The following is a 27,018-nucleotide window of genomic DNA, read 5'->3' as shown; positions in this document are numbered from 1 at the left end:
AAACTCTGACGAGGCGCACTGCGTGATTTCAGACAGAACTCTATCCCCGCTCTTCCAAAGAGAAAGGTACATTTTTTAGCACCATCAGTGCAGCGATGGTGCAGTGTTTGAACTAGGGCTAACCCCTCCTGGATGAGCATGACCTGCTGGCCCTGACGTGTTGAACAAGTCCTCCAGAACCCCAAAGACTGCCTAACCACTTTTTGGCTTGGACATGACCTGTAAAAAGACATACTTGAACTTTGACGGTCTAGGTAACCATTGGATTCATTTCAAGGTCATATTGCTAAAAACAGTCAATCACCTCACAATCCTTCTTTTAATCTACAGTAATACATTTCCTTCCAATATACACCATTTAATTGAGCCTATACCCTGCATTGCATTCTTTTATTTAGAATACTTGTGTGTACTAGTCCTTGAGACATTTCTAGAATACTACAGGTTCTTAGAGGTCATATTTTATTAGCTATATAACTCTGTGGGCAGGTTACACTAACAAAAGGCCTTTATTTGTGTATTGTTTAAATGAGGAACATGCAATAGTAACTAAACTTGGCCTTGTATGCAGTTTTTTTTAGGAAGCCTATGCCAACCTAACTGGAATGAATATCCCTCCCAAGTTGGTCATTAAATCCTTCACCCATAATTCAGAAACCACATTCACAAATTCACTAACACCTTCCTTTTCTGATGAACAGCTATATGTTCTTGATCAGTATATGTTGCAACTGCAGCAGGCCCAGATTCCACATGCAGCTTCCCAAGAACTTGACAAGGGATTTACCAGCTCTCCAATATGACAGCATACCTACAATCGTAGTTCCATGTTAATCAAATCACATAACCAATTGGAAGCCCTTAAGATCAAAGTAGAGTCTACATCATTGATCCATGACTACCCTCTGTGCACAGACGCCAATTCAATGTCTATTCCACGTTAGTTCAACGTGGTTTCATTGAAATTACATGGAAAAAATGTTGATTCAACTAGTGTGTGCCCAGAGGGTATTTTCCCCGCAAAACCAAATATCAGTGCTTCACTTTGCTCACATCCTACCATGATGTCTCTCTTTGGATCTGTTTAACTCAGCAGAGACAGGAAAGCTGATATGGCGAGACCTGTATTAGCTGGGGCAGAGCACCTCCATGTTAACACCTGGTTGTTCTTAGATTTTGCCACTAGATGAGTGTGAACGAATGAGGCGAAGGTCACCCGCTTTCATTCAATTACACCATACTCCTATACAGAAAGATCCTTATTCCATGTGGCAGCCTTTCATGTTTCTCTCTCTCATATTGTGGGATGGGAGGATGAAGGCAATGTGCATACTCTGCAAAAACGAGAGAAGAGAGGTGAAAAAAAAGACGTTGCCCTTCCCTTGGGTTTATGGCGGCCTTTTGTTCTCCCACCCAATGGATCTATACCTCAGTCCTGCTTTGAGATGGAGGAGCATGACATGGTTTTAAAGTCTAAACCTGCAAATCAACATGCAACCCGCTAACCTTGGTACTGTGCTGATGTCAGCCCTCCCTTGGCTCCTCAGCTCTGGAGAAAAGAGACCGCTTCCTTTACAGCTGTGAAATCCGTCATACACATGTACGCTGGCACATTTAAAAAAATATATATACGCCTTAATAGTGTGCTATTATATTCTCAGAAAGTAATATTCAGATTTGCTTTGGACCCTTTGGTCCTACATGTTTTCAAGGTCCAAGCAGAGAAGTGCTTGAGCCTTGAAAACATGTAGGCCTGTCACACAGATGTGTTTTGGATTGTGATGAATTTCCATGGATTATACCCAAGTCCTTGAGATGGCTCAGAGCACACAGTCAGTGTAGTAAGTTTGGAAAATATAACAGAAGTCCCATTAGAAGCTAAATCCACACTTAAAACTAAAACAGTTATTAATATATACACTTACACATGGAACAACCTTAGAGGGACATTTCCTATTCATCTGACAGAGCATATGACTCAGTGCTTTTCCTTTACAGTAAACTGCTCTGAGTGGATTTTTTTTCTCTGTCACATCTTATTAAAAGTCTGCTTATTCAGGTTTGTTGGGGTCAATTAATTATAGCAGTCAAGTCATTAGTTTCACACAAACTACTTGTAAAGTATACACAATCATTCTCACGATTGCTTCATTAGTTGACTAAAATGTCAGATAAAAAAAAAAAAGTTAAAACCATCAGGCAAGTGAGTCCCATCAATAAGCAAATTAATGACATCAATTAGTGGAGCCGACATGTGAAAAACGATGACAAAGAGAGACAATCTCCTGAGAATGGCTCAAGGCTCACAATCAATTTAGTTTAAGCAATGTAGTGTAGCCTAATGTGTCCAGGCCGGCTGAATCCACAAAGTCACCGACCTCTGAGTTAAAGAGTCCTTGCTAACTCTCACACAGGAAATAAACACAGGCGTAGCACTTATTAGCTCATAATAGGGTTTTCAACTAAATAAGCCCGAGGTGCAGCGTAATCAAATCCACTGCAGGCTTGATGATAATCAAACCTACAACGAAAGTGGTGTTAAAGTTTTCTAAAGGATGTGCATTATCCAATTTCCAACGGGGTGTGCATTATCGTTTATACGTGTTGCCTTCAGCAATCCGTGTGAATCTTTCACCAACAATACCTTCAACTTCTCTGACTGACATCAAAACCACAAGCGACATTTTGATATTTGATAAGTATTTGTTAAATCAAACAACGGATTGCATCAACATCTATGTACATCTATCTACATTGTTCCACCACCTTAAAAAAACATCCAGCTTCTTGGGTTCAGATGGCAGTGTGGAAGGGACATGAAAGGCTACTCTGATGTGTAACCGATAAACCCGTAGGAGATCCACTTCATGGGCTGCGGATGTAGATGAAAATGCTGTGTGCTAAGCCTCCCACTGACATGGTTTAAAGAGCTCAGCTCAGGACGCCCAGCTCCAGCTGTATGTCCAGGCTAGGACGACTCTGTCATTAAAGAGGATACCTGGACCAGGGCACACAGGGCTGGGGGACTCATACTTTCACTCAAACAATTCAGCAGGTGAATTTAACAAAGGGAGAAAAGACAAAACATTTGGTGTCATTTGACTGAACCCAATCCACTTGTATTTGCACTGAGCTCAGTGTGTAGATGAAATGGTGTGTTTGGACTAATTGGATAGCTGGGGATCAATGCATCTGCTAACTGGTGGGATGCAACAGCCTGCAGCCCACAGACATAAACAGTACTAACTCTCCTACGGTTGGAGAAATGGGAAAGACTACATATGGTTTCCATACTGGGAGACAATATGAATCATCTCCATGACTCCCTCTAATGGCTGTTTTCTCAGTAGTCGCTTCGCTTGCCAGGATTATAGAGAAAACATACTTCTTGGAGTGAGACCGTACAAGTAGAGACACAATGAAGAAGAAGTTTGTTTTTGTTTGGTTTGTTAAATATCCTTTACAACTTTGGAAACGGGTCAAACAACACGGTAGTGTGTGGGGGGTATAGGCCTACATCTAATGGGCTGGAGTTAAAGTGAAATATATGAGCAGGCAAAACATAGCGGAATTGAAAAACCATGGAAAGCGTCAAATTAGTAGAGAGCAACACCAAATTACAAATTAGGAGGAATCCCATCTCCTAATGCCTGGCATTCCACACTTCAGTCCATAGATCTGGTTAAGAATTTCTTTATTCAGGACCAAGACTCTCTAGAAATCAGCAAGGCTCCACCCACAAGCTAAACTACTGGATAATTGCTTGTCTAACAGCAGGTTGAGAGAAAAAACACAGCAGTGCTTCTAACACAGTAATACTAATCTATTGGTTTAAGCAGAAAGGGACGGAAGAACTACAAATGCTGTAGATTTACTAATTGCTCTCTAGAATAGTGGCTGATAAAACCGTGTGGACTGTCTGCCACCACAAAAAGGGCTGGTTTGAGTAACACTATAAAACCTAATTATGCCTCACAAAAGCAGCCCGCTCCATTTGGAATCAAAAAAAGAACCCAGAGCATTAATGGCAGTGCCATTAACAATTAGTCTCTACCGCAGCTAATTAGACAGGTGAGATAAAAAAAAAACGGTTCTAAATTTAAACAGAGGGCCACATATATTCTCTAAAGCTCAATACCCACCACTAATAACATCAATAACACAAACCCCCAGCATCAAAGGGCAACTCATTGCTGAACACAGAGGGAGAACATTTCAGGGATTTTGACTCGACACTACAGAGTGGAGAATTATTTCCCTGGGATTCAGGTGCAGAACAGCAGGGTGAACACACGGCCCAGGGATATCCATTTACAGTGATCAAACAGGGGATTGGGCTGTGTTGGGCCATGTTTTTTTATAAAGCCACATATAACTGGCATGGGATTATGACTGGGTACTGGGTATGATATGTGCTACTCTGGGAACGTTTGCTTTGCTGTTGTTAACCATTATCAGCATTTGGTAGAGAACAGAAAAGCTATTTCAAAAACATTTGTTCAAAACATACAAAATGACAAGATAATGATCAGTAGAGAAACAATACAAATGTTCAGGAGAACATAAACATTGGCCTGTTGAAAGCACCTCCTCCTGTGTACTCTCTGCAGATATGGATGATGACTAAATGTAAAGTGCATCAGTCACCATGGTATTACAGTAATCAAACCAATAACAAAACAGCCACTGAAGGTGAGAGGAGAGCTCTCCATGGTGTCACTTAATCAATATTGCGCAAATACCAATAAAGCCTCTCGCCAGCAATCCACCCTGCTTAGCAAATAATAAAACCCAAACCCTGCAGTACTGGTAAAGGCCAACAAATTAGACAAAAAGCATTCTAAAGAGCACTCTATATACCAATCAAAATACAGATCCCAATAAATGTTGGAATATTTGGTAAACACAGTCCAATCAGAGGCTGTCATCAGTTACAGTATAAAGCAGTGGTGTATTCATTAGACCGATTCCGTTTCGTCTGTTGCAAAACATTTTGCAAGGTAACCCGCCTACTTTAGGAACCAAACGAAACAAAAAAAAAACAAACGGGGAGGGGCCTACATTAATTGCCCAATAGAAACTCTAGTTTTGTTGCAAAACGATTTCCATTTGGAGAATCTGACTAATGAATACACCCCAGGACTGCTCCTCACTAGCGCTCTCACCTCACGTACCTTCTATCTAGCCCTCTACTTGGCACTGATTCTGGTAGCCAGATTTGTTTCCTCCAACTCCTCCAGATTGTCTTCACCTAATTTATTTCAGAGGGCACGAGGGGTTGCTTCAGCTTCTGGCAATAAAGCATGTGCTGATGCAATTTTTCTATGTAGGCGCCTGTGATGATGAATGTGCATGTGAACTCCTCAAATCGGACATTTCTCTCCGTTTCTCCCCCCACATGAACGTTCGCTTTACACATTGCTTACTAACTAACCTATCCTAATGCTGGTCCCATCACACATTTTGTTTTGCATTATAAAACAACACATGCCAGAGACTGGTAATTGTATCATTTATACAAATGTTTAGATTGTATATCTGTTGTTTGGTATCACCAACCTTTTTGTAGGCTACTCAGAGAACTGGCTCCGATGTGAATGTGAGCGGGTGAAGTACCCTGATTTAGCCTCAGGTCCATGCCAATTTCTTTTACATTTATTTCTACCGTTTAGGTGGTGTCTACATTTTTACTGGACAAAAATATGAACGCCACATGCAACAATTGTACTGAGTTAAAGTTCATATAAGGAAATCAGTCAATTTAAATAAATAAATTAGGCCCTAATATATGGATTTCACATGACTGTGCATGAAGTGCAGTGCTGATGACAGCACTTCACTTGGAATGTTTTTCCAACAGTCTTGAAGGAGTTCCCACATATGCTGAGCACTTGTTGGCAGCTTTTCCTTCACTCTGCAGTCCAACTCATCCCAAACCATCTCAATTGGGTTGAGGTCGGGTGTTTCAGGAGGCCAGGTCTTCTGATGAAGCACTCTCCATTTTGGTCAAATAGCCCTGACACAGCCTGGAGGTGTCATTGTCCTGTTGAAAAACAAATGACAGTCCCACTAAGCTCAAACCAGATGGGATGGCATGTCGCTGCAGAACTGTGGTAGCCATGCTGGTTAAGTGTGCCTTGAATTCTAAATAAATCACCAACAGTGTCACCAGCAAAGAACCCCCAAACCATCACACCTCCTCATCCATGTTTCACGGTGGGAACCACACATGCGGAGATCATCTGTTTACCTACTCTGCGTCACGCCGGTTGGAACCAAAAATCTCACATTTGGATTCTTAAGACCAAAATTTCCACCTGTCTAATGTCCATTGCTCATTTCTTGGCCCAAGCAAGTCTCTTCTTATTGGTGTTCTTTAGTCATGGTTTCTTTGCAGCAATTCGACCATGAAGGTCTGATTCACGCAGTCTCCTCTGAACAGTTGATGTTGAGATGTGTCTGTTACATGAACTCTGTGAAGCATTAATTTGGGCGGCAATCTGAGGTGCAGTTAACTCTAATGAACTTATCCTCTGCAGTAGAGGTTACTCTGGGTCTTCCTTTCCTGTGGCGGTCCTCATGAGAGCCAGTTTCATCATAGCGCTTGATGGTTTTTGTGACTGCACTTGAAGAAACTTTCAAAGTTCTTGAATTTTTTCGCATTGACTGACCTTCATATCTTAAAATAATGATGGACTGTCATTTCTCTTTGCTTATTTGAGCTGGTCTTGCCATAATATGGAGTTGCTATAATAAATAAGGTTATCTTCTGTATACCACCCTTACCATGACACAAAACAACTGACTGGCTCAAACTCATTAAGAAGAAATAAATTCCACAAATTAACTTTGAATAGGGCACAAATGTTAATTGAAATGCATTCCAGGTGATTAACTCATGAAGCTGGTTGAGAGAATGGCAAGAGTGTGCCAAGCTGTCATCAAGGCAAAGGGCGGCTACATTGAAGGATCTCAAATATAAAAACTTTTACTTACTACATGATTCTATATGTGTTATTTCATAGTTCTACAATGTAGAAAATAGTACAAATAAAGATTTTTTTTTGAATGAGTAGGTGTGTCCAAACTTTTGACGGGTACAGTATTTATTGACTTTTCAACATATTTTACATATAGGAGAACCTTTATCCTTCACAAAAAAAATACAATGAAGCTTGAATTAGAGCAATTCCTTTAAAATAACTCTATACAGTACATGGGTGACTAGGTGTAATCGTTCTACTCTAAAGCCTATGAGGACCTGATCACTAAAACCCTCATAGAGATAGAAAATTGTAAGGGTTCTTTTCCACAGATGCGCCAATGGATAACACATTGAGGGTGACATTCCGTACAGAGAAATAGTCCCATCAGGACGAGTGGTAATGAAGGGCAATGAGGTCTGAGGATCCTCATTACCCACACCTAGGCACAGTCCAACTAAGAATGGCAGGACAGGAGGAGGCATAGATAAGCCCAGTGAAAGGAACAAATGGCTCCCAGAATAGAATAGCACCAGAGGAGAGAGAGTGTTCAGTCAGCCTGTACAGTATGTCAAATATCTTAAATTCTCCATTGTTTGGGGCTATGGCTGGCATGTCAGACAGTTTACCCTGGTCTCTGAGTCTGGGTTTCTCTATAGAGAGCGCCTGACAAACTGAGGTAATTAATAACTGTCACCTCTCTATCTCTGGAACCTTTGTCACGTTAACAAAAAAAACGACTAATTGACTCTTGACTGAGATTATCACCACAGATCAGCTAATTATTTTTTAATATATTCATATTCCAAAGTCATTAAAAGTGTCTCGACCTAGCAACAAGGACCTAGCGACTGGGATCGAGCATCACGACACCCTTAATTACAGGCACCTAGTCTGGACTCCCTGGAAACCCATGAAGCAAAATGCAACCTGGTTTCAAATGGAACACTGTGAACTAAGTGACAGTATATCACACAGAATAAATAATTTGTTGGTACTCGAAACATAACAATGGTATGAGTACTACTAAAAATGGTTCAGTCTTCATAATTAAAGCTGACATTAGGTTCTCAATGTCCATTATAACTAATTGATTATGTGTTCTTTTTATGAACACACAGTAGCTAGTATGGAGCACAAGGCTTTACCCTCGCTGACAGCATCATGTTTTCAGATGGACCGAAAGATGAAGTTCGCAACAGTGACTCAGTCTGCATGGGGAAAGATTACCGCAGGCATGCTAATGACGTCAGATTAGCATAAGAAAGAGATCATCCCTGCTCAGAAAGTCTAACTTCTGATTCAATTCATATCCCCGTCATTGGTTTATTTGAGGTGTTTTAATTCCTTACGAACAGGCAGGGTAGGGCTTAATAACGTGGCCTCCTACATCCTTGAATTCAATTATGCTCCTTTCATCACACAAATACAGTTTTTGCGAATCCACAGCTGTTGCAAACGCTGCTGCTGCTTTCACCAGGCCATCAAAAACAATATGATGAAGCCTCCCTCAGTTTGAAGTCCCTTTTGGGGATGTTTTTAATTTTCGAAACAGAATTGAAATCTCCAAAGGTGAAAATCTCCTCAACTGATAAATCTCTGTGGTAGTAAAAAAAAATGCATTTGAACTTGTCTCTCAAAGCATATCAAAAGCCATCCACAAAGAAATATCTGAATAGGAAAAAAAGAGGACTATAGAAGCCAGGCCTGCATGGTGTGAATAATGCGGAGGCTCCCATTCTCCCACCCCTCCCTACCCTCAGACTCAGAGCCAGGCTGGAGCAAACTAAATATGAAGCAGGAATATAATAGATAATTTGGCCAGTAAATGGCAGGTATTATGGGAGCCATCTCCACTCAGAGGCATATGATTTACCTTAGACACTAAGGTAATAGCTTTGCAAATTCCCTCTGCCATTTGACAACGGCTCGCCGTACTGAAATGTGGGGGAAAAGGTCATAAGTCAATGACAATCCATCACAACATCAATCTCTTTTTATTCTCCTCCCAAGTCTTAAATACCAAACATTGGCGGAAATCGCTGTTTCGCTTCCCCTCCCCAGAAGCTCCAATCTGGCAGGTCAGGCTGCAGGGCCCGATGCTGGGCCCGATGTGTCAGACGCCGCCCCTGAGTTCACACATTTCTTCAAGCTTGTTTTCTCTCAACAAAAGGGAAGTGCTTTCCCTTATGGTCTCCTGTGTGTCTCCGACCCAGCGGAGGGAAGGGAAGGAGAAGGGGAAGGGGCTGTCAGAGGGGCTTTCTGGCAGACTCAGCCTGCCCCTAGAGGCTGCTGCTTTGCCATTGTATGTTTTTGAGGGATATCAATGCAGAATACATTTCTGAAAACTTAATCTGCTAAATGTAAGCCTCATGGAGTCCCAATATAATCTACTGTACTGAATGTATAGATGACAACTGCAAAGCTTGGTGCCCTTCTGTCATTTAAGATTAATCTATGCTATTTTACAGACACAGCGTTTCTTATCAATCAATTATACACATCAATCATTATAGCTAGGTTCTAAGGGCTCAGACACACCAATAGAGTTTGCTGTTGAACGTAATTTGCTGACCGATGTCAGTCAGACGTCTACAGCGGTTGGTCCCTAAAACACAGTGCGCTGAACAATCGACAGAGGAACGCTAGATCCACATTTGGTGTGATGTGTGCAAGGCTTAAAGGAAAACTCCACCCCAAAATTATCTTTTGGTAGTCCATTGTTGACATAGTCCAAAATGTTTTGCTTGTCTGCAATCAAGTTTTCAAGATATGTAACTTTCAAAATATAGAAATTGCCCCCATATGATGCTGCGTTTTGTATCATATTGGGATGATTTCTGTATTTTGAAAGTTACATATCTTAAAAACTTGATTTCTGACAAACAAAGCATTTTGGGACTATATCAACAATGAACTAATTAATTCAAATACTAAAAGAGAGTTTTTGGGTGGTATTTTCCTTTAACTTGTCCATTAGACGCCTGAACCAACCCTTGGACAGTTAGTGCTCTGTCTTAGCTTTAAGAGGGACCCTCACAGCAGGTGCGCTTCTATGCTAAACAGTAGGCATGTCAAAGAGCTGAGGGGGGCGAGAGAGGGAACATTCTATCTGACACGTCATTGCCTGTCTCCTCTCACCTCTCCTGCTGGGCTGGCAGCCTGTCTGTCTGTCTGTCTGTCTGTCTGTCTGTCTGTCTGTCTGTCTGTCTGTCTGTCTGTCTGTCTGTCTGTCTGTCTGTCTGTCTGTCTGTCTGTCTGTCTGTCTGTCTGTCTGTCTGTCTGTCTGTCCTTCAAAAGGTCCCTGCTCCCATTAATCACCAGCTCCTCTTCTCCCATGGGCTAATTAAAGAGACCACAGTGAATGGTCAGCCCTCCTTTTATTGTGTCAAAAACATATTTCCTTTAAACGCTTGAAGATGGCGCTGAGGAACATGGCTGACGTTTTACATTCTCCCAACCAATTTTGCTATTTTTTAGTTTTTTTGCATTTTGTGTAACTTATTGTGTCCATAATGTTGCTGCAACCGTCTCTTATGACTGAAATGAACTTCTGGATATCAGAACAGCGATTACTCACCTCAGACTGGAAGAAATATTTTCCTTTAACGAGTCTGACAAGAAGGATATCCTGCTTTCACTGGAGCAGGCACAGATCCACGCCTTTTGCGTGAAGAAAAGACACAGGAAAAGGGGCCGCAGATCGGGCAGCCTTCTGAGAATCTGTAGGCGAGCGAGTAAACTCACAATGCCATCCGTTCTTCTTGCTAACGTGCAATCATTGGAACATAAGATTGAGGACCAACGATTAAGATTATCCTACCAAGGGGACATCAAAAACGAGACGTGGTTGAACGACGATACGGACAATATAGAGGTAGCAGGATTTTACATGCACCGGCAGAACAGAGATGCTACCTCTGGTAAGATGAGGGGTGGGGGTGTGTATCTATTTGTCAAAAACAGCTGGTGCGCGATGTCTAATATTAAAGAAGTCTTGAGCTATTGCTCGCCTGAGGTAGAGTACCTTATGATAAGCTGTAGACCACACTATCTACCAAGAGAGTTCTCATCTATATTATTCGTAGAACCGTCTTTTTGCCACAGAGCGAAGCTAGCATTAAAAGGTCTCTCAACCAAATCTATAAAGCCATTAGCAAAGAAGAAAATTCTCACCCAGAAAGCGGCGCTCCTAGTGGCCTGAGACTTTAATGCAGGCAAACTTAAATCAGTTTTAGCACATTTTTACCAGCATGTCACATGTGCAACCAGAGAAAAAAAATCCTAGACCACCTTTACTCCACACACAGAGATGCATAAAAAGCTCCCTCCCGCCCTCCATTTGGCAAATCTGACCATAATTATATCCTCCTGATTCCTGCTTACAAGCAAAAACTCAAGCAGGAAGTACCAGTGACTCGCTCAATACGGAAGTGGTCAGATGACGCGGATGCTACACTACAGGACTGTTTTGCTAGCACAGACTGGAATACGTTCCGGGATTCCTCCAATGGCATTGAGGAGTACACCACCTCAGTCATCGGCTTCATCAATAAGTGCATAAATGACGTCGTCCCCACAGTGACTGTACGTACATATCCCAACCAGAAGCCATGGATTACAGGCAACATCTGCATAAAGCTAAAGGCTGGAGCAGGCTCTTTCAAGGAGCGGGAGACTAATCCGGACACTTGTAAGAAATCCCACTATGCCCTCAGACGAACCATTAAACAAGCAAAGCATCAATAAAGAATTAAGATTGAATCCTACTACACTGGCTCTGACGCTTGTCGGATGTGGCAGGCTTGAAAACTATTACGGATTACAAAGGGAAACCCAGACGCGAGCTGCCCAGTGACGCGAGCCTACCAGATGAGCTAAATGCCTTTAATGCTAGCTTTGAGGCAAGCAACACTGAAGCATGCACCAGAGCACCAGCTGTTCTGGATGACTGTGTGATAATGCTCTCGGTAGCCGATGTGAACAAAACCTTTAAAAAGGTCAACATTCACAAAGCTGCTGGGCCAGACGGATTACCACGACATGTACTCAAAGCATGCGTGGACCAACTGTCAAGTGTCTTCACTGACATTTTCAACCTCTCCCTAACCGAGCCTGTAATACCTACATGTTTCAAGCAGACCACCATAGTCCCTGTGCCCAAGCCAAAGGTAACCTGCCTAAATGATTACCGCACTCCACCATGAAGTGCATCCTCCCGGACCCTTTCTCACAGATCCACAGATGGACAAAAGGAATACCTATGTGAGAATGCTATTCATTGACTACAGCTCAGCATTCAACACCATAGCGCCCACAAAGCTCATCGCTAAGCTAAGGACACCTCCCTCCTGCACTTCCTGACGGGCCGCCCCCAGGTGGTAAGAGTAGGCAACAACACGTCTGCCATGCTGATACTTAACACTGGGGTCCCTCAGGGGTGTGTATTTAGTCACCTCCTGTATTCCCTGTTCACCCATGACTGCGTGGCCAAACACGACTCCAACACCATCATTAAGTTTGCTGACAACACAACAGTGGTAGTGCTGATCACCGATAATTATGAGACGGCCTATAGGGATGAAGCCAGAGAACTGGCAGTGTGGTGCCAGAACAACAACCTCTCCCTCAATGTGAGCAGGACAAAGGAGATGATTGTGGACTACAGGAAAAGGCGGGCCGAACAGGCCCCCATTAACATTGACGGGGCTGTATCGGAGCGGGTCGAGAGTTTCAAGTTCCTTGGTGTCCACATCACCAATGAACTATCATGGTCCAAACATACCAAGACAGTGGTGAAGAGGGCACGACAAAACCTTTTCCCCCTCAGGAGACTGAAAAGATTTGGTATGGGTACCCAGATCCTCAAAATGTTCTATATCTGCACCATTGAGAGCATCCTGACCAGGTGCATTACCGCCTGGTATAGCAACTGACAGTAAGGCGCTACAGAGGGTAGTGCGTACAGCCCAGTACATCACTGGGACCAGGCTTTCTGTCATCCAGGACCTATACAATAGGCGGTGTCAGAGGAAAGCCCTTAAAATTGCCAGAGACTCCAGTCACCCAAATTATAGACTGTTTTCTCTGCTACCGCACGGCAAGCGGTACCGGAATGCCAAGTCTAGGACCAAAAGGCTCCTCAACAGCTTCAACCCCCAAGCCATTAGACTGCTGAACAATTCATCAAATCGCCACCGGACAATTTACATTGACTCTCCCTCCCTTTTCTACACTGTTGCTACTCGCTGTTTATTAATTATGCATAGTCACTTCACCCCCACCTACATGTACAAATGACCTCAACTAACCTGCACCCCCGCTCACTGACTCAGTACCGGTGTCCCCTGTATATAGCCTCATTATTGTTATTTTTGTGTTACTTTTTATTATGACTTTTTATTTTAGTCTACTTGGTAAATATTTTCTTAACTCTTCTTGAACTGCACTGTTGGGTTAAGGGCTTGTAAGTAAGCATTTCACGGTAAAGTCTGCACTTGTTGTACTCGGCGCATGTGACAATTTATTTGATTTGATTTGATTTGCACTGCCTGTTTGCTGAGACTGAGAACAAGGCATATCGATGACTGGCTGAAGGAAGATGACAGTGGCAGATATCAGAGAGCAGGATCTTAGGGTTGGGGGGCCACTCTAATGTGGAGAGCCTCTGCTTCATCATCTAAGTACTGCAGGCGACAAGCAGGTGACCATAAATTCTAAGGGCTTAAGAGAAACACCAGAAATATAATGATTTGAAAAGAAATAGCATTTCACACTCTATTCCTTTGGCGCACTTTTATCTCCCTGACAAACTTTGAAATGCCTTTGGAAATAAAAAGCAAGTTATCAGTCAGGTGCAAATCTCCTTTGATATATGGGAACGTTTGGCAAACACAATTTGTGAGTAGTTAAGGTTTCCTTCTTTCCCATTATTGAGACATCAGGAGCTGAGTGCACTGAGACAGGTGTCACGAGAGCAAATGATAACAAGTCGCTGTTCCGATATCCTGTGATATACAGTACAGTGGGAACTGTTGCTCCACACTGCCTCAGTGAAACTAGCATCCTGTTACCGATCTGCTATAGCAGTGGCTTGAGAGGCATTGAGCAATATTTGGCCAGAGATGTCAAACTCAGTTTGAGCTGTTTAAAGGTCCTTCCTATCAGCAGAAACACCAATTAACCCGACTTCCTGGCATAATGGCGCTCCAAAATCCCAAACAAAGAGCCCTGAATACAATTAAACACAGGCCTCTGTGTCAGCAGCTAGATAGAACATTTAAAGAGCGGAACAAAGAGGGCCAAGTCACAGTGGACTACCATCAAGCACATTAAAAGCCAAAGCCAGACTGTCTTCCTGCGATTATTCAAACGTCAGAGACCAGCAAAAGACCAGTGTGATTTAACAAACTTGATATTTCAAATCTGTGGACTGGGCTAACCTGATTTTCAGCCTGAGTTTTATTCTCTTCTTCTTTTACGAGGAAGGAGGTAGAGAATTAGCCAAGCTTGTCATGTGGCTTCCTAAATGCCACTACACTGGTTAATAAGGACCAACAGTTGGAGTCTTGACAGCTTTAGTGGCTAAATCGCTGCTAGCTATTTGAGTATAGCGTGCCGTTTTATATCACCAAGTCATAAATCCTCCTGAAAAAAAAAACACAGAAAATATGCTCTTTGCATTTGTTACAATCTCCAACAAAAATGTTTTGGCCCTACAGGAATATAATGTTTCTAGAGTCTGAATGTTGTTGCAGTTTTTCTCTGTGGTTCTGGTCTGTGTTGACCTTTGGTCTAAGTGCTAAGGCTTCCGATTAAGCTCTTTATGGAGTAGCGCTGGAGGGAGATGGCAAACGTGACCCTGACCATTGCCTGTCCAATACTATTGGAATTCTTCACTGTGACCCTGAGCAGAACTGAATTTAGTGATCCCACAAAATGAACTCTGATGGCATGAATGCAGTTCCTGGGTCCTGTGCTGCCTGCAACAGTCAGACATTATTCAAGCATAATTCATAGAGAAGATCCTGCTATTTTAAAGGTTATGCTAAAATTACTGTAGCTAGAGGGTGTCAAAAAGTGGCATATAGTACAGATGTAGGTGTAGGATCTTAATTTGACTTTAATTTCACAGCAAAATAATCCTGCAGAAACTGGATTAGAACGCGTAGTCAATAATGTTGCTTAATCCATGGTTAGGCTATTATTAACCTGGCCAAAAATAGGCTACAATACTGTTAATATAACCCTGTTACTGTGGGTTTTCAGCAAATGTATGTAAATCACAACGCTCATCTGCATTTCCTGCAATGGAACATTCTCAGCAACAAAAGAGTGGTCAAATTAAGATCCTACATCTGTATACCACATGCAAGAGCATACAAATGTATGATTTACTAACACTGACGGGGTCAACTGAAAAATTCCTAAATCATATGACAATAATGTAACTACAGCAGATGATGCTATATACTGTCATATTCTTCGGTCTGGATTCAACCCGGAACGCGGAAGATAAAATATAAAGGTAATTGCCGCTTGAGACATTGTCAATTGTCAATCGCACTATGAAGCGGATCTTCAGCACTACTGATTGAATAGAGCCCTTCTTGTCACAATGTGACAGCACAAAAGGAGTCTGGAACTCATTCCCAATGCACTGTTTTTTTAATGATGTTATCCTCTGACTCAACATGAAATTCTGCTTTATGGAATTATTGATGTCTAACATTAACTTCTTTGGGCTTAGATCTCTTACACCGAGACACTGATACACTCAGCTCTGGCGAACACCCACAAACATAAAATAGACAACAAAGCATCACATCCTAGCTCGGGGTGCGGTTTGAGTGGGATGATCCAAAGTTAGTCAGACACAAAAAGGAGTGTGACTCAGACTTGAAATGGTGCACGACTACTGACTCAAAGTGAGGCATGTGATTGGCGCAGCCGGACTCTGATGTCTGCTTTTAACTCTGCACTGACATCCTTTAACACCTCAGGGGAGTATGCTCGGCTCAAACAAGTCTCCACTCTGCAGACTGTCGGAATTAAACATATACGAATAAGATTCTGTGTGATTATTTTGGCTGAATAAATCTGTAGTTGTTTTGGTTTCATGCACTGTAGGGTACTAATTATTGGTTATTTTTGAGTTACCACACTGTAAAACAATATATATTTAGTTTTTTTTCCCCCTCTGCCCATTTTTCATACGAATGTCTACTTGTTGAATGAATATTAATGGAGATACTGTTTCTTAGCCAATCTCTGGTGACTTCAAATGCCTGCTTTTTTATCTATCTAATGAAAAGAAATAGATACAAATTGTCTGGCCAGGATTGACTTTAGTTGACTTATAGGACATCTTGATATTTCTTGTCTACGCACTTAGAAAAAAGGTTTCCAAACAGTTTCTTCGGCTGTCCCCATAGGAGAACCCTTTTTGGTTTCAGGTAGAACCATTTTTGGTTGCAAGCAGAACTCCAGGCAGAAAGGGTTCTACATGGAACCCAATAGGGTTCTACTTGGAACCAAAAAGGGTTCTTCAAAGGTTATCCTATGGGGACAGCCGAAGAACCCTTTTAGGTTCTAGATAGCACCTTTTTTTCTTAGAATGTAGTTGCAGTTGGATTGAAAATATTTTGCTTTGACTTGTCTATCATGTCCATATACAATTCTGCTGTAAGCAGGCTGCACAGTTGACACAGAATAACCACAGTGGTCTGATACTGAAGCTCCCCTCTCTCCCTCTCTCCCTCTCACCCTCTCTCCCTCTCTCCCTCTCTCCCTCTGCCTGGCTGCCACAGGGATTGATGGCTCTGCCCAGCCATTAATATTCAAGGTGAACTCCTCATAGTTTCAACTGCTTGTGGAACCTGCTCGGCGCGGCCGGACCTCAAGGCTGATTTCTCCCAGTCTGCCTGTTTTCTGATCGTCACTTAATGTACTCCTCCACCCCTCCATTAATCATCACCTTTGCCTTTACCTGTCAGACCAGAGCGTCGCCTGGTTGCAAGATGAGTGGAGAGGCCACCCACCAGAATACATGTTACTTTTCTAGCTGCGTGCACACATTATGAACTCTGTGATTAAATGACCCCCGCTATAACGACAATGTCCACTGTCACAGATGGGAGACGGACGGTGTGGCGAGCCGCTGAACCAGTGAAAAAAAACTGACTGCGGCCCATTTCCTGGTTGCCAATATGCTTAATGACAGGAGTGATGAGTTATTGACAGCTCTCGTCTAATTAGAGGCACTGAGGTGTCTATTGCAGCCTTTGTGCAGACACAAAGAGGACCATTGATTTTGCTGTGGTGGACTGTATCTGGATACTTCAGGGAGTGTGTGTGTGTCTGTGAGGGAGAGTGTGTGTGTGTGTGTGTGTGTGTGTGTGTGTGAACTGTATATGAGTGTGTAAGAGATTGCCGGGCAGGGGAGCAAGTTATCTGCTGTCCCTTTGACCGACAGAAGCCTTAAATTCCAATTAGTCACACTTCCGTGGATTGGTGAAACTAATTACTGGCTTTAACTCCAGGCCAATAATGAAATGTTTGGTGGAAAGTGGGAGCATGGGAGACCTGGGTAATTTGTGGCTTAGTCCCCGAAGTATTCAAGTCCCACATGTACCATTCTCGACCACTCCTGATTTTTGTTTGAAATTAAACATTAAAACAAGTGAACACAGGGTGAAGGTACTTAATGGTTTCAAATCCTCATGGATTTATCTTTAATATGCATCTGAAAGCCGCCTCGACAACTTCTACGGTTAAACATTTATTAATGACACCCTCTGATATGGAGCACCTCAGTAGAACGTGGCTCCTGGCTAAGTGATTTATGGACTACTGTATGTGCAAATTACAGTTTATTACTTCTTATTCCAAGAATAACCTCTGTCATTTAAACATATTTGTTACGGGGGCCAAAAGTATTAAAAATGAGTTTCTACATGGGAATGAAAATGTGCCAATGACCTTTCTACAGTAAACAGGCAGACTGTAGAAGAGGTAGCAGCTGGGAGGTAAACTTAAACCCATTGATTAACACACTCTGGGTCAGGTGCTTTGTTCCCATTATCAAGTCAAGGTGAAACCTGCATTTACTTAGATTCCCCTGCACGGTGGCCATCTGCAACAGCTTGTCACTCCAACCCGCTCTCTTTCTCTCTCTCTTCCCCCCTCTTCTTCAGGTTCAATAGTTGTCACTTACTGAGAAAATGCACTGTGCTCAACCGGGAACAGGGCCAAGTGCAGCACGGAATCTGTTTCATCCGACACTCCCTAATTTAGCATAAACCATAATTAAAGTGACTTGGCAGTCGGCTAAAACCAAATTTCATACTCCCTGATCACAAGAATGGGTGTGCAGTTGGTAGCCAGAAATGAGCCTGATGATGTGGACTTATTATTTAAATGCCCACCCTGACAATTATTAAATACGTTCAAACTGATGTACAACTATCAATGGCAATTGGTTAATGTACTATATATTGACACTTTTGGACTACAGTGCAAATAGAAAAAACAGGTATAGTACAAGGTATCCTGAGTATACAGTCCCAGGTATCCATGATGTAAGGCCTATATAAAACCTATGGGGTTTTACTCATCACAGAACCAACAAACAAGCCACTTTCCAATACTGCATCATCCTGAAATCAAGGTTCCTGTACCATCACATTTCATCACAGGTTGCCATTGGCATTACCATTCTGTTTGAGTTATACCTCACAGTCTTCTGACACATAGCAAACATGTCCTTGGGCAATTAGCGGATTGTATGTCAAGGAAGATGATGTTTAACAGTTTCCCACTGTAGTTCAAATGGGGCACACAGCAACTCTGCACTAAAGTGTGGCCTGGCCCTTTAAAATGGGCCGCAGTGAATTGGCGTTTCAGAATTTATCACAGCTGCCACCGACCAAGTCAGTCCAAACATTATATCACCCACTGGCGCTCTCTCTCTCTCTCGCTCTCTCTCGTTCTCTCCCTCTTTCTATCCCTCGCTTTCTCTTTCTCCTTCACTGCAGCATTGCACATCCGGGCCTGTGTTTTCTTAAAGAGCCTCTATTCAACCCTGCTCTGAATTCCGAGGAATAGGCCATGAGGCCACAAAAAAATTAAGTGATAGAATCAAACCCTACTGCGATGAACATATGTTAGCATGTGTAAAAGTGCAAAGACGCGCATACTGTTCTGTGCTTGTACGTCTGTGCATCAACACTAGGGCTATAGTACATGGTATTGACACTGATTGTTAGAAAGAGAACTAACTCTAAATGTGGGAACATTTCCCTCTCTACTCATTGCATTGTCATTGTTGAATGTTCTCCATCATTGCAGCCTCATGCATTACATAGTATAAGGACATTTTGGAAAGGCGCATAAAGAATGTCTGTGAATATGAAATTGAAACTATGGTAAAAAGCTGTTACTTCTCGGCAGCAATATCTATGTTGATTCAACAGTATATTTTAAATATGCATGAGAGCTTGCAATGCATTTCACACTGCATCAAAATACAATTTCTTAGAAATGAACAGCACAGAAAGCCATATTAGGTCTGTAGTTTTCCATTGTTTCCCTACTACTAGCTCTATAATAAGTGCAATGCATGGACTGTTATCTTCAGTTTAATGCCATTTATTAAAGATTCAAAAATGAAGATACTCATTTATTTATCATAATACAGTCGTCATTAATATTTAACTGAAGCTATCAACACTGGAACCTTGGAATCCCATTTGTACCTTCACAGAAACATCTTAGTATGACAACAATAGTAAATGTTCAGCCACCATTCTTCCTGCTACAGCATAAAAGATCAGGGGAGACTTTCCCAATCAACATTTTCATACCTCATTTGATGGAAACTCACGGTGAGAGCACGGAGCTATCAAAACCAGGTGAGGTATTACTTTTTCAGATTGAAAATACACTTGAAGTGTGGCTCTCAGTAGTGGAATCAGCATTGATCAATTGAAAATTAACAGATTAGATTTGCCACGAAGTCTGGAAGCACCTCGTTAAGTCTACAGAGCAGTCCCATGACTCACACATACTTACTACACGCCACAGCAGTTAAATCCCTCTGTATGTGCATGCACAATCCGCAGAGAGAATCCAATCCACCACGAATAACATATAGGGCCTTTCCCAACTCTACCAAACTCGAATGACTTCACTCACAGCCTGATTCTTATGAATGCTGAGCCCACCATTGTACACTTCTGCTCAAATTGAATACACTTAGCACAAACTACGGGTGATGTTCACAGTCACCATTGGAACAATTCATCTCTGATTTCCTGATAGTCCGTTTGTATGTGTACAGAAAAGTCTACAAATGCACACCCACGTTTGCCCGCACAAACACAAACACACAGGTTTGCCTCTTTTGATCTCTCTTACAGAGAAAGACTGAAACACATGGAACATACAATCATATACACATTCACCCACCCAACCACCCACCCACCCACCCACTCACCCACCCACCCACCCACTCACCCACCCACCCACCCACTCACCCACCCACCCACTCACCCACCCACCCACCCACTCACCCACCCACCCACCCACCCACTCACCCACCCACCCACCCACCCACCCACTCACCCACCCACCCACCCACCCACCCACTCACTCACCCACCCACCCACCCACTCACCCACCCACCCACCCACCCACAGTGCTTCAGCCCACATAAAGAAAGCTACAGCACACCTTTAAAACTAAAACTTTAGCCCAGGTTTTACAGACAGCTTCTCTCCGGGGAGACAGTGGGGAGAAGGCTGGAAACTTATTGGAGCTGTAAAAATCTATTCCTGAGGCCCTGCACCTCCCCCAGGAGACCCCTTCAACCATTACAAAACTGGGACGAGACCTCATAAATGGAAAGGGGGGGTGGGAGTGCTAAGGGCAACTATATATCACTCTATGTGTAAAACAGCCTTCATCATAACACTAACTACACTGGGTTCCAGTTATTTGGAGTACTGCAGAACTACTATAACAACTGAACAGCATCTCATAGAAACCATCCCCAAATTGATTAAAGAGCTTTATTTAACCTTCACCGACTTTCCCCAACCACACAGATCTATTCTAAATCAGCTCTGTAATACCCTCAATGTGGATGCAAATTTGGAGAAAAACCTAACTAATATCTTACTAGATGGGGAGTATTTTAAAAAATGCATGGAACTCAGTCCGGCTTTAAACTTACTCTTGAAAGTTGTAATAGTAGAACGCACATTGGGTAGTGTATCATCAGTTCCTCTTGTCATGTTAGTCATTTATTTAGATTTTTTAACCTATAGATTTTGTTGTCATTTTTTAGTCACTCAAAAATCACATGAATACACATTAGACATGGCAAAATGTAGAGAATTGCAAGAAAATTTGCTTTAAAAATGCAACATTTTATTTGCACCCCATGACGAAATGTGTAGAATTGCAAGAAATAAGCTTTAAACCTGCACAATTCTCTCCGCCAACAAGAGGGGTGTGAAAAGTGCACAGTGCTTGTGCCCATAGAAATAGACGTGGTGGTGGGGGGTTCCTAAAAGCTGGAAGGCGGGCCCGAGTGAAAAAGTTTGGGAAACCCGGATGTGGAATAGAAGTACCACACTATCACAGTTCAACCTGAATTACACAACACTCAACTTCAAATGTGCCTCTCTTTTACATATGCCCAAAGAGGAACAAAACATTGAATGAATACAAACATGAACTGAAAATCTCTGCAGTAGTACAGAGGATATAGTGGATGAATTAGCTCTCCCCTGAAACAATCAATGTGACTGAGACATTCTGATCTGTACATTTGAAATCTTATAATCAACGTGGTCTGGAATGATGAAAAATAGCCTACTAATAAACATATAAAAAGAGAGGCACAAAACATGACTCTTTACTGCATTACTGATGTCCCTGAGCTCATTGCCTGAATTGTGTGTGCTTCCACAGTGACCCGAGATATAGAGTGAGTAGATAATTGCAGTGGCAAAATGCTGAGTGACCAGTGCCAAAAAATGAATTAGACATCAGTGTGTTGCAGCTTGTGGTGACTAAAACATGATTCCATCTCATCACACTGCTTTACCCATGAAGCACTGCAATCAATAAATTATATCCCTAACTTCGAGGAAGCTGTGTCATTTTTTAAGGTAATAAGAACACATGGAAATAGACAATGTAGCAAAACACAGTAACATAGTTGTTGCAGTTTTGCCATCATCAAGTGAACATTTAAGAGAAACATTCAAATGTGTGATCAGCCACTTCATTGGCTTGCACTCGGCAGCGGCAGAGTCATGTGACATCTGTCATACTCCAATTTCCGTATTAAGTGGGGGGGGGGGGGGGGGTCAACATGGTGGCTCTGACTGGCAGGAAAGGAGGTCAAATGATTAAGCAAAGAGGAACAGGGAGAGAGGGGACAAGTTATGATATGATTAGTTAGTAAAGGTATATTGGGTATATTCAGTTGAAGTCTGAAGTTTACATACACTTAGGTTGGAGTCATTGAAACTCGTTTTTCAACGACTCCACACGTCTTGTTAACAAACTATAATTTTGGCAAGTCGGTTAGGACATCTACTTTGTGCATGACACAAGTCATTATTCCAACAATTGTTTACAGACATATTATTTCACTTATAATTCACTGTATCACAATTCCAGTGGGTCAGAAGTTTACATACACTAAGTTGACTGTGCCTTTATACAACTTGGAAAATTCCAGAAAATTATGTCATGGCTTTAGAAGCTTCTGATAGGCTAATTGACATCATTTGAGTCAATTGGAGGTGTACCTGTGGGTGTATTTCAAGGCCTACTTTCAAACTCAGTGCCTCTTTTCCTGAGATCATGGGTCAATCAAAAGAAATCAGCCAAGACCTAAGACAAAAAATCTGTAGACCTCCACAAGTCTGATTCATCCTTGGGAACAATTTCCAAATACCTGAAGGTACCACGTTCATCTGTACAAACAATAGTATGCAAGTACAAACACCATGGGACCATGCAGCCGTCATACCGCTCAGGAAGGAGACGCGTTCTGTCTCCTAGAGATGAACGTACTTTGGTGTGAAAAGTGCAAATCAATCCCAGAACAACAGCAAAGGACCTTGTGCAGATGCTGGAGGAAACAGGTACAAAATTATATATATCCACAGTAAAACAAGTCCTATATCGACATAACCTGAAAGGCCGCTCAGCAAGAAGCCACTGCTCCAAAACCGCCATAAAAAAACAGACTACAGTTTGCAACTGCACATGGGGACAAAGACTGTACTTTTTGGAGAAATGTCCTCTGGTCTGATGAAACAAAAATAGAACTGTTTGGCCATAATGACCATCGTTATGTTTGGATGAAAAAGGGGGAGGCTTGCAAGCCGAAGAACACCATCCCAACCATGACGCATGGGGGTGGCAGCATCATGTTTTGGGGATGCTTTGCTGCAGGAGGGACTGGTGCACTTCACAAAATAGATGGCATCATGAGGGAGGACAATTATGTGGATATATTGAAGCAACATCTCAAGACATCAGTCAGGAAGTTAAAGCTTGGGTCTTCCAAATGGGTCTTCCAAATAGACAATGACCCCAAGCATACTTCCAAAGTTGTGGCAAAATGGCTTAAGGACAACAAAGTCAAGGTATTGGAGTGGCCATCACAAAGCCGTAACCTCAATCCTGTAGAAAATTTGTGGGCAGAACTGAAAAAGCATGTGCGAGCAAGGAGGCTTACAAACCTGATTCAGTTACACCAGCTCTGTCAGGAGGAATGGGCCAAAATTCACCCAACTTATTGTGGGAAGCTTGTGGAAGGCTACCCGAAACGTTTGACTCAAGTTAAACCATTTAAAGGCAATGCTACCAAATACTAATTGAGTGTATGTAAACGTCTTACCCACTGGGAATGTGATGAAAGAAATAAAAGCTTAAATAAATCACTCTCTCTACTATTATTCTGACATTTCACATTCTTAAAATAAAGTGGTGATCCTAACTGACCTAAGACAGGACATTTTTACTAGGATTAAATATCAGGAATTGTGAAAAACTGAGTTTAAATGTGTTTGGCTAAGGTGTATGTAAACTTCTGACTTCAACTGTACATTGGAGCTACTGTATATGTCTACGAAATACTATATGTGTGACTACCTCTGGGTATATATGTTTAATTAAGGGACTTGGAGGACTGCTAGTGCGATGGAATATCTGAGGTGATGTGGGAATATGTTGGCAATGCTATAACAGTGTCGGAGCCTGATATGCCAGAACCCAAATCTTCGGAGGGGAGGAGGGTTGGAGAGGGGTTGCCCTGCCTGGTGTGTGTAGCTCAGCAGAGAGGAGAGTGGGCGCAGAGAGAGGATGTTTAATGAGCGCCCCCCCAGCCTCCTGCCTGCCAGAGTGGCTGCATTAACACCACACGCCTTATCAAGGGCGCTGTCACCGGCCCTGAGAGGCACAATGCACTGCCACTCTGCCAGCCAGCAGAAGAGAGAGAGAGAAGGAAGGAGAGAGAAAGAAATAAAGAAAGAAAGAGGGAGGAGTGGGGAGGGAAGGAGACTAGAGAACATTATCTTGATGAAGCCATGATCGATAAAGCCAGAGCAAGCCAATGGAACAGCAATACCATCCCTTTTAATTGAGATTAGACTCTGCAAGTTCACCGTGCGCCCATCTAATTTAAGAGTGGCCGACGTCTCACCACAGTTAACTCCTCACACACGTCATCAATTACAGGATACTCTCTGACCTGGGACCTGGCAGCCAATCAGAGGGCCCCACTTCCTCTCCTCACCTCTCGGTGGATCGCTGACTGGGGAGGGGAGACGCCTCTCTCTGGGGCCCCATGCCACCGGCCCTCCCTTCTCTGTTTTCTCTGTTATTTATTCCAGTGCATACATACCTCCTTGTCTACATATTTTCTTGCCCGGTTTCCTGGCACATTCCTTGGATATTCTTTTTACTGTAAAATGAATAGAAGACTAAAAAATAACATGGAGCTCCATTAAGGACAGTTGGAGCATGCAACACCACTATCTGACTGCTGAGGAAGGAGAGAATGTGGTAGCAAAGAGAGTTCCCGCTGGGCACACACCGGTTGAATCAACGTTTTTTCCACGTCATTTCAATTAAATTACGTTGAACCAATGTGGAATAGGCGTTGAATTGACATCTGTGCCCAGTGGGTTGCTCTTACTGGCTTAGTTCATTAATCAATCAGTCAGTAAATCAATCAATAATCATTATTTACATGAGCTTCCTCCTTGATGAGCCCTATTCATTGTGCCTACACACAATGGACAGATGATGACCTGCTATCAGTCAGGAGTGAGGAGTGAGGAGGAGGAGAAGCAGGAGGAGGAGGGGAAAGGAGGAACCAGTCTCACCTGAATGGACGTGCTGAGGTAAACAGGAGGATGTGCGTGAGGAAGGGATCAGGAGACTGATGAACAGCCGCACACTCACAGATAGACACACACACACAGACACACACACACACACACACACATAGAGGCGCACACACACATACATACTCACACACATAAAAGCAGTGTCATGCACGTAAACATGCAGAGGTCATGCTTTTCTCACTCTTGTCAGTACAAAACACACAGGAAAATATTTTAAAAGGGGTTGTTGGTTTAGGTCTGTTTTTCCTGTTGGTCCTGCTGTTAACTCACCATCCTCAGTGGGAACATATATGTTTAAGAAAAGGCAGTCCTCGCTCTGGTCCTGTACGTAAGAAGACACTATCTCCAGGTTGTTAGTGAACCACACAGGCAGCATGACGTCTGGCAGACGCCCCTCCACGATGGTCTGAGGGCAGACCGGGCCGAACTGCGTGGCGTTACGGACCTCTGGCCACGAGATGGGCGGCTCCGGGGGCTGGAAGCGCCTCTCGCCCGTGGGGGGTGCGGCATAAGGTACCCCCTGGAACTGAATGACGGGTCCCAGGATCTCGTTGTTGAGCTCCTTCTTGACGCCCCTCAGTTTGCCGTAGACGGTGGTGACCACGGGGTCCGTCTCGTCCAGTTTCTGAGAGGCCGTGACCAGGGCCTGCTGTGCTAGGCTCAGTATCCATAGCAGGAAGGTGAGGTCCAGGCCCAGACCCAGGCCTACGCCCAGCCGGGGCTGCATGACCCTCCAGGCAGGGTGCAGCCTCAGACGGCCAGGCCTCTGCAGGGGCATGCTCCCTCTGCCACACCAGTAGATACACACACACACCAACTAGGGCTCACCACACCGCAGCGCTAGCAGCAACAATCCACTTTAGGTCCGCCCACAGAAAGGGGTACAATCAAAGGAAAAGTATGAGGCCTCCCAAACGTGCGGCTGTCAAAACTTTCAAAGGCTCTTTGCATGGCAAGTACTCCCCACTGATTTCACACTGGCGGAGGCAACATCTTCACTTGCTGCTATTCGTCAGGCCGCATCCTATTGACAGTCCTGTTTTCCATCCTGGCGACGCAGGCAGGGCAGCCATTTGCAGCAGGTCTTCCACAGATAAATCAACCCCAGTCGAGGCGTGGGTCTATATCCTGCAGGAAATAAAAAATAATTAATTAGTACTGAGGTGGAGAGAAGAAATATGAACAGAGCAGGGCTTTACTGGCTGTTACATTCTGGCTATGTTGCCATCAAGCAGAGCACAGGGGAATCACAGTCTGCCTAGTGACACCTCATCAATCATGTGCAAGTAGCAGACTGACTGAGTGACTGGGCATTAGTTAAGGGAGCCCTCCTCCTCTTGCAGACCAGGGAGGGAGAATTAAGAAGATCATGTTCATAGAGAGAAGGAAATCCTATTTTGTTTACAATGCGATGACACCTGTCATAGACACATAGTGGGGGACATAGAGAAACTTCAATTATGACAGTGTTAGCATGGAAATGGGAAAAGAGATCCAAACATTCTCTAAGAGCATCCATATTCTTATGACTAGAGCACCCTTTTGAACATGTTTACTCAACAAGGAGATTGACGTTAATTAGGGAAATATGCTCAGAA

General features: G+C 43.1%; 1 protein-coding gene across 1 annotated transcript in view; it reads right to left on the bottom strand.

Annotated features, from left to right (window-relative positions):
* LOC135564247 (neuroligin-1-like) overlaps nt 1–26,542 on the bottom strand; it is a 72,634-nt gene extending 46,092 nt beyond the window's left edge. The window contains exon 1 of the mRNA XM_065008510.1: nt 25,691–26,542. Coding sequence (XP_064864582.1) covers nt 25,691–26,198 — 508 coding nt within the window. The 5' untranslated portion in view covers nt 26,199–26,542. The remainder of the gene's footprint in view (nt 1–25,690) is intronic.
* Between the last annotated feature and the right edge of the window lie 476 nt (nt 26,543–27,018).

The sequence above is a fragment of the Oncorhynchus nerka genome, linkage group LG24, assembly GCF_034236695.1.
Source record: "Oncorhynchus nerka isolate Pitt River linkage group LG24, Oner_Uvic_2.0, whole genome shotgun sequence".
NCBI classification, from domain to species: domain Eukaryota; kingdom Metazoa; phylum Chordata; class Actinopteri; order Salmoniformes; family Salmonidae; genus Oncorhynchus; species Oncorhynchus nerka.
Note: the sequence above shows the minus strand (reverse complement) of the source record. Positions and strands in the feature narration are given on the sequence as shown.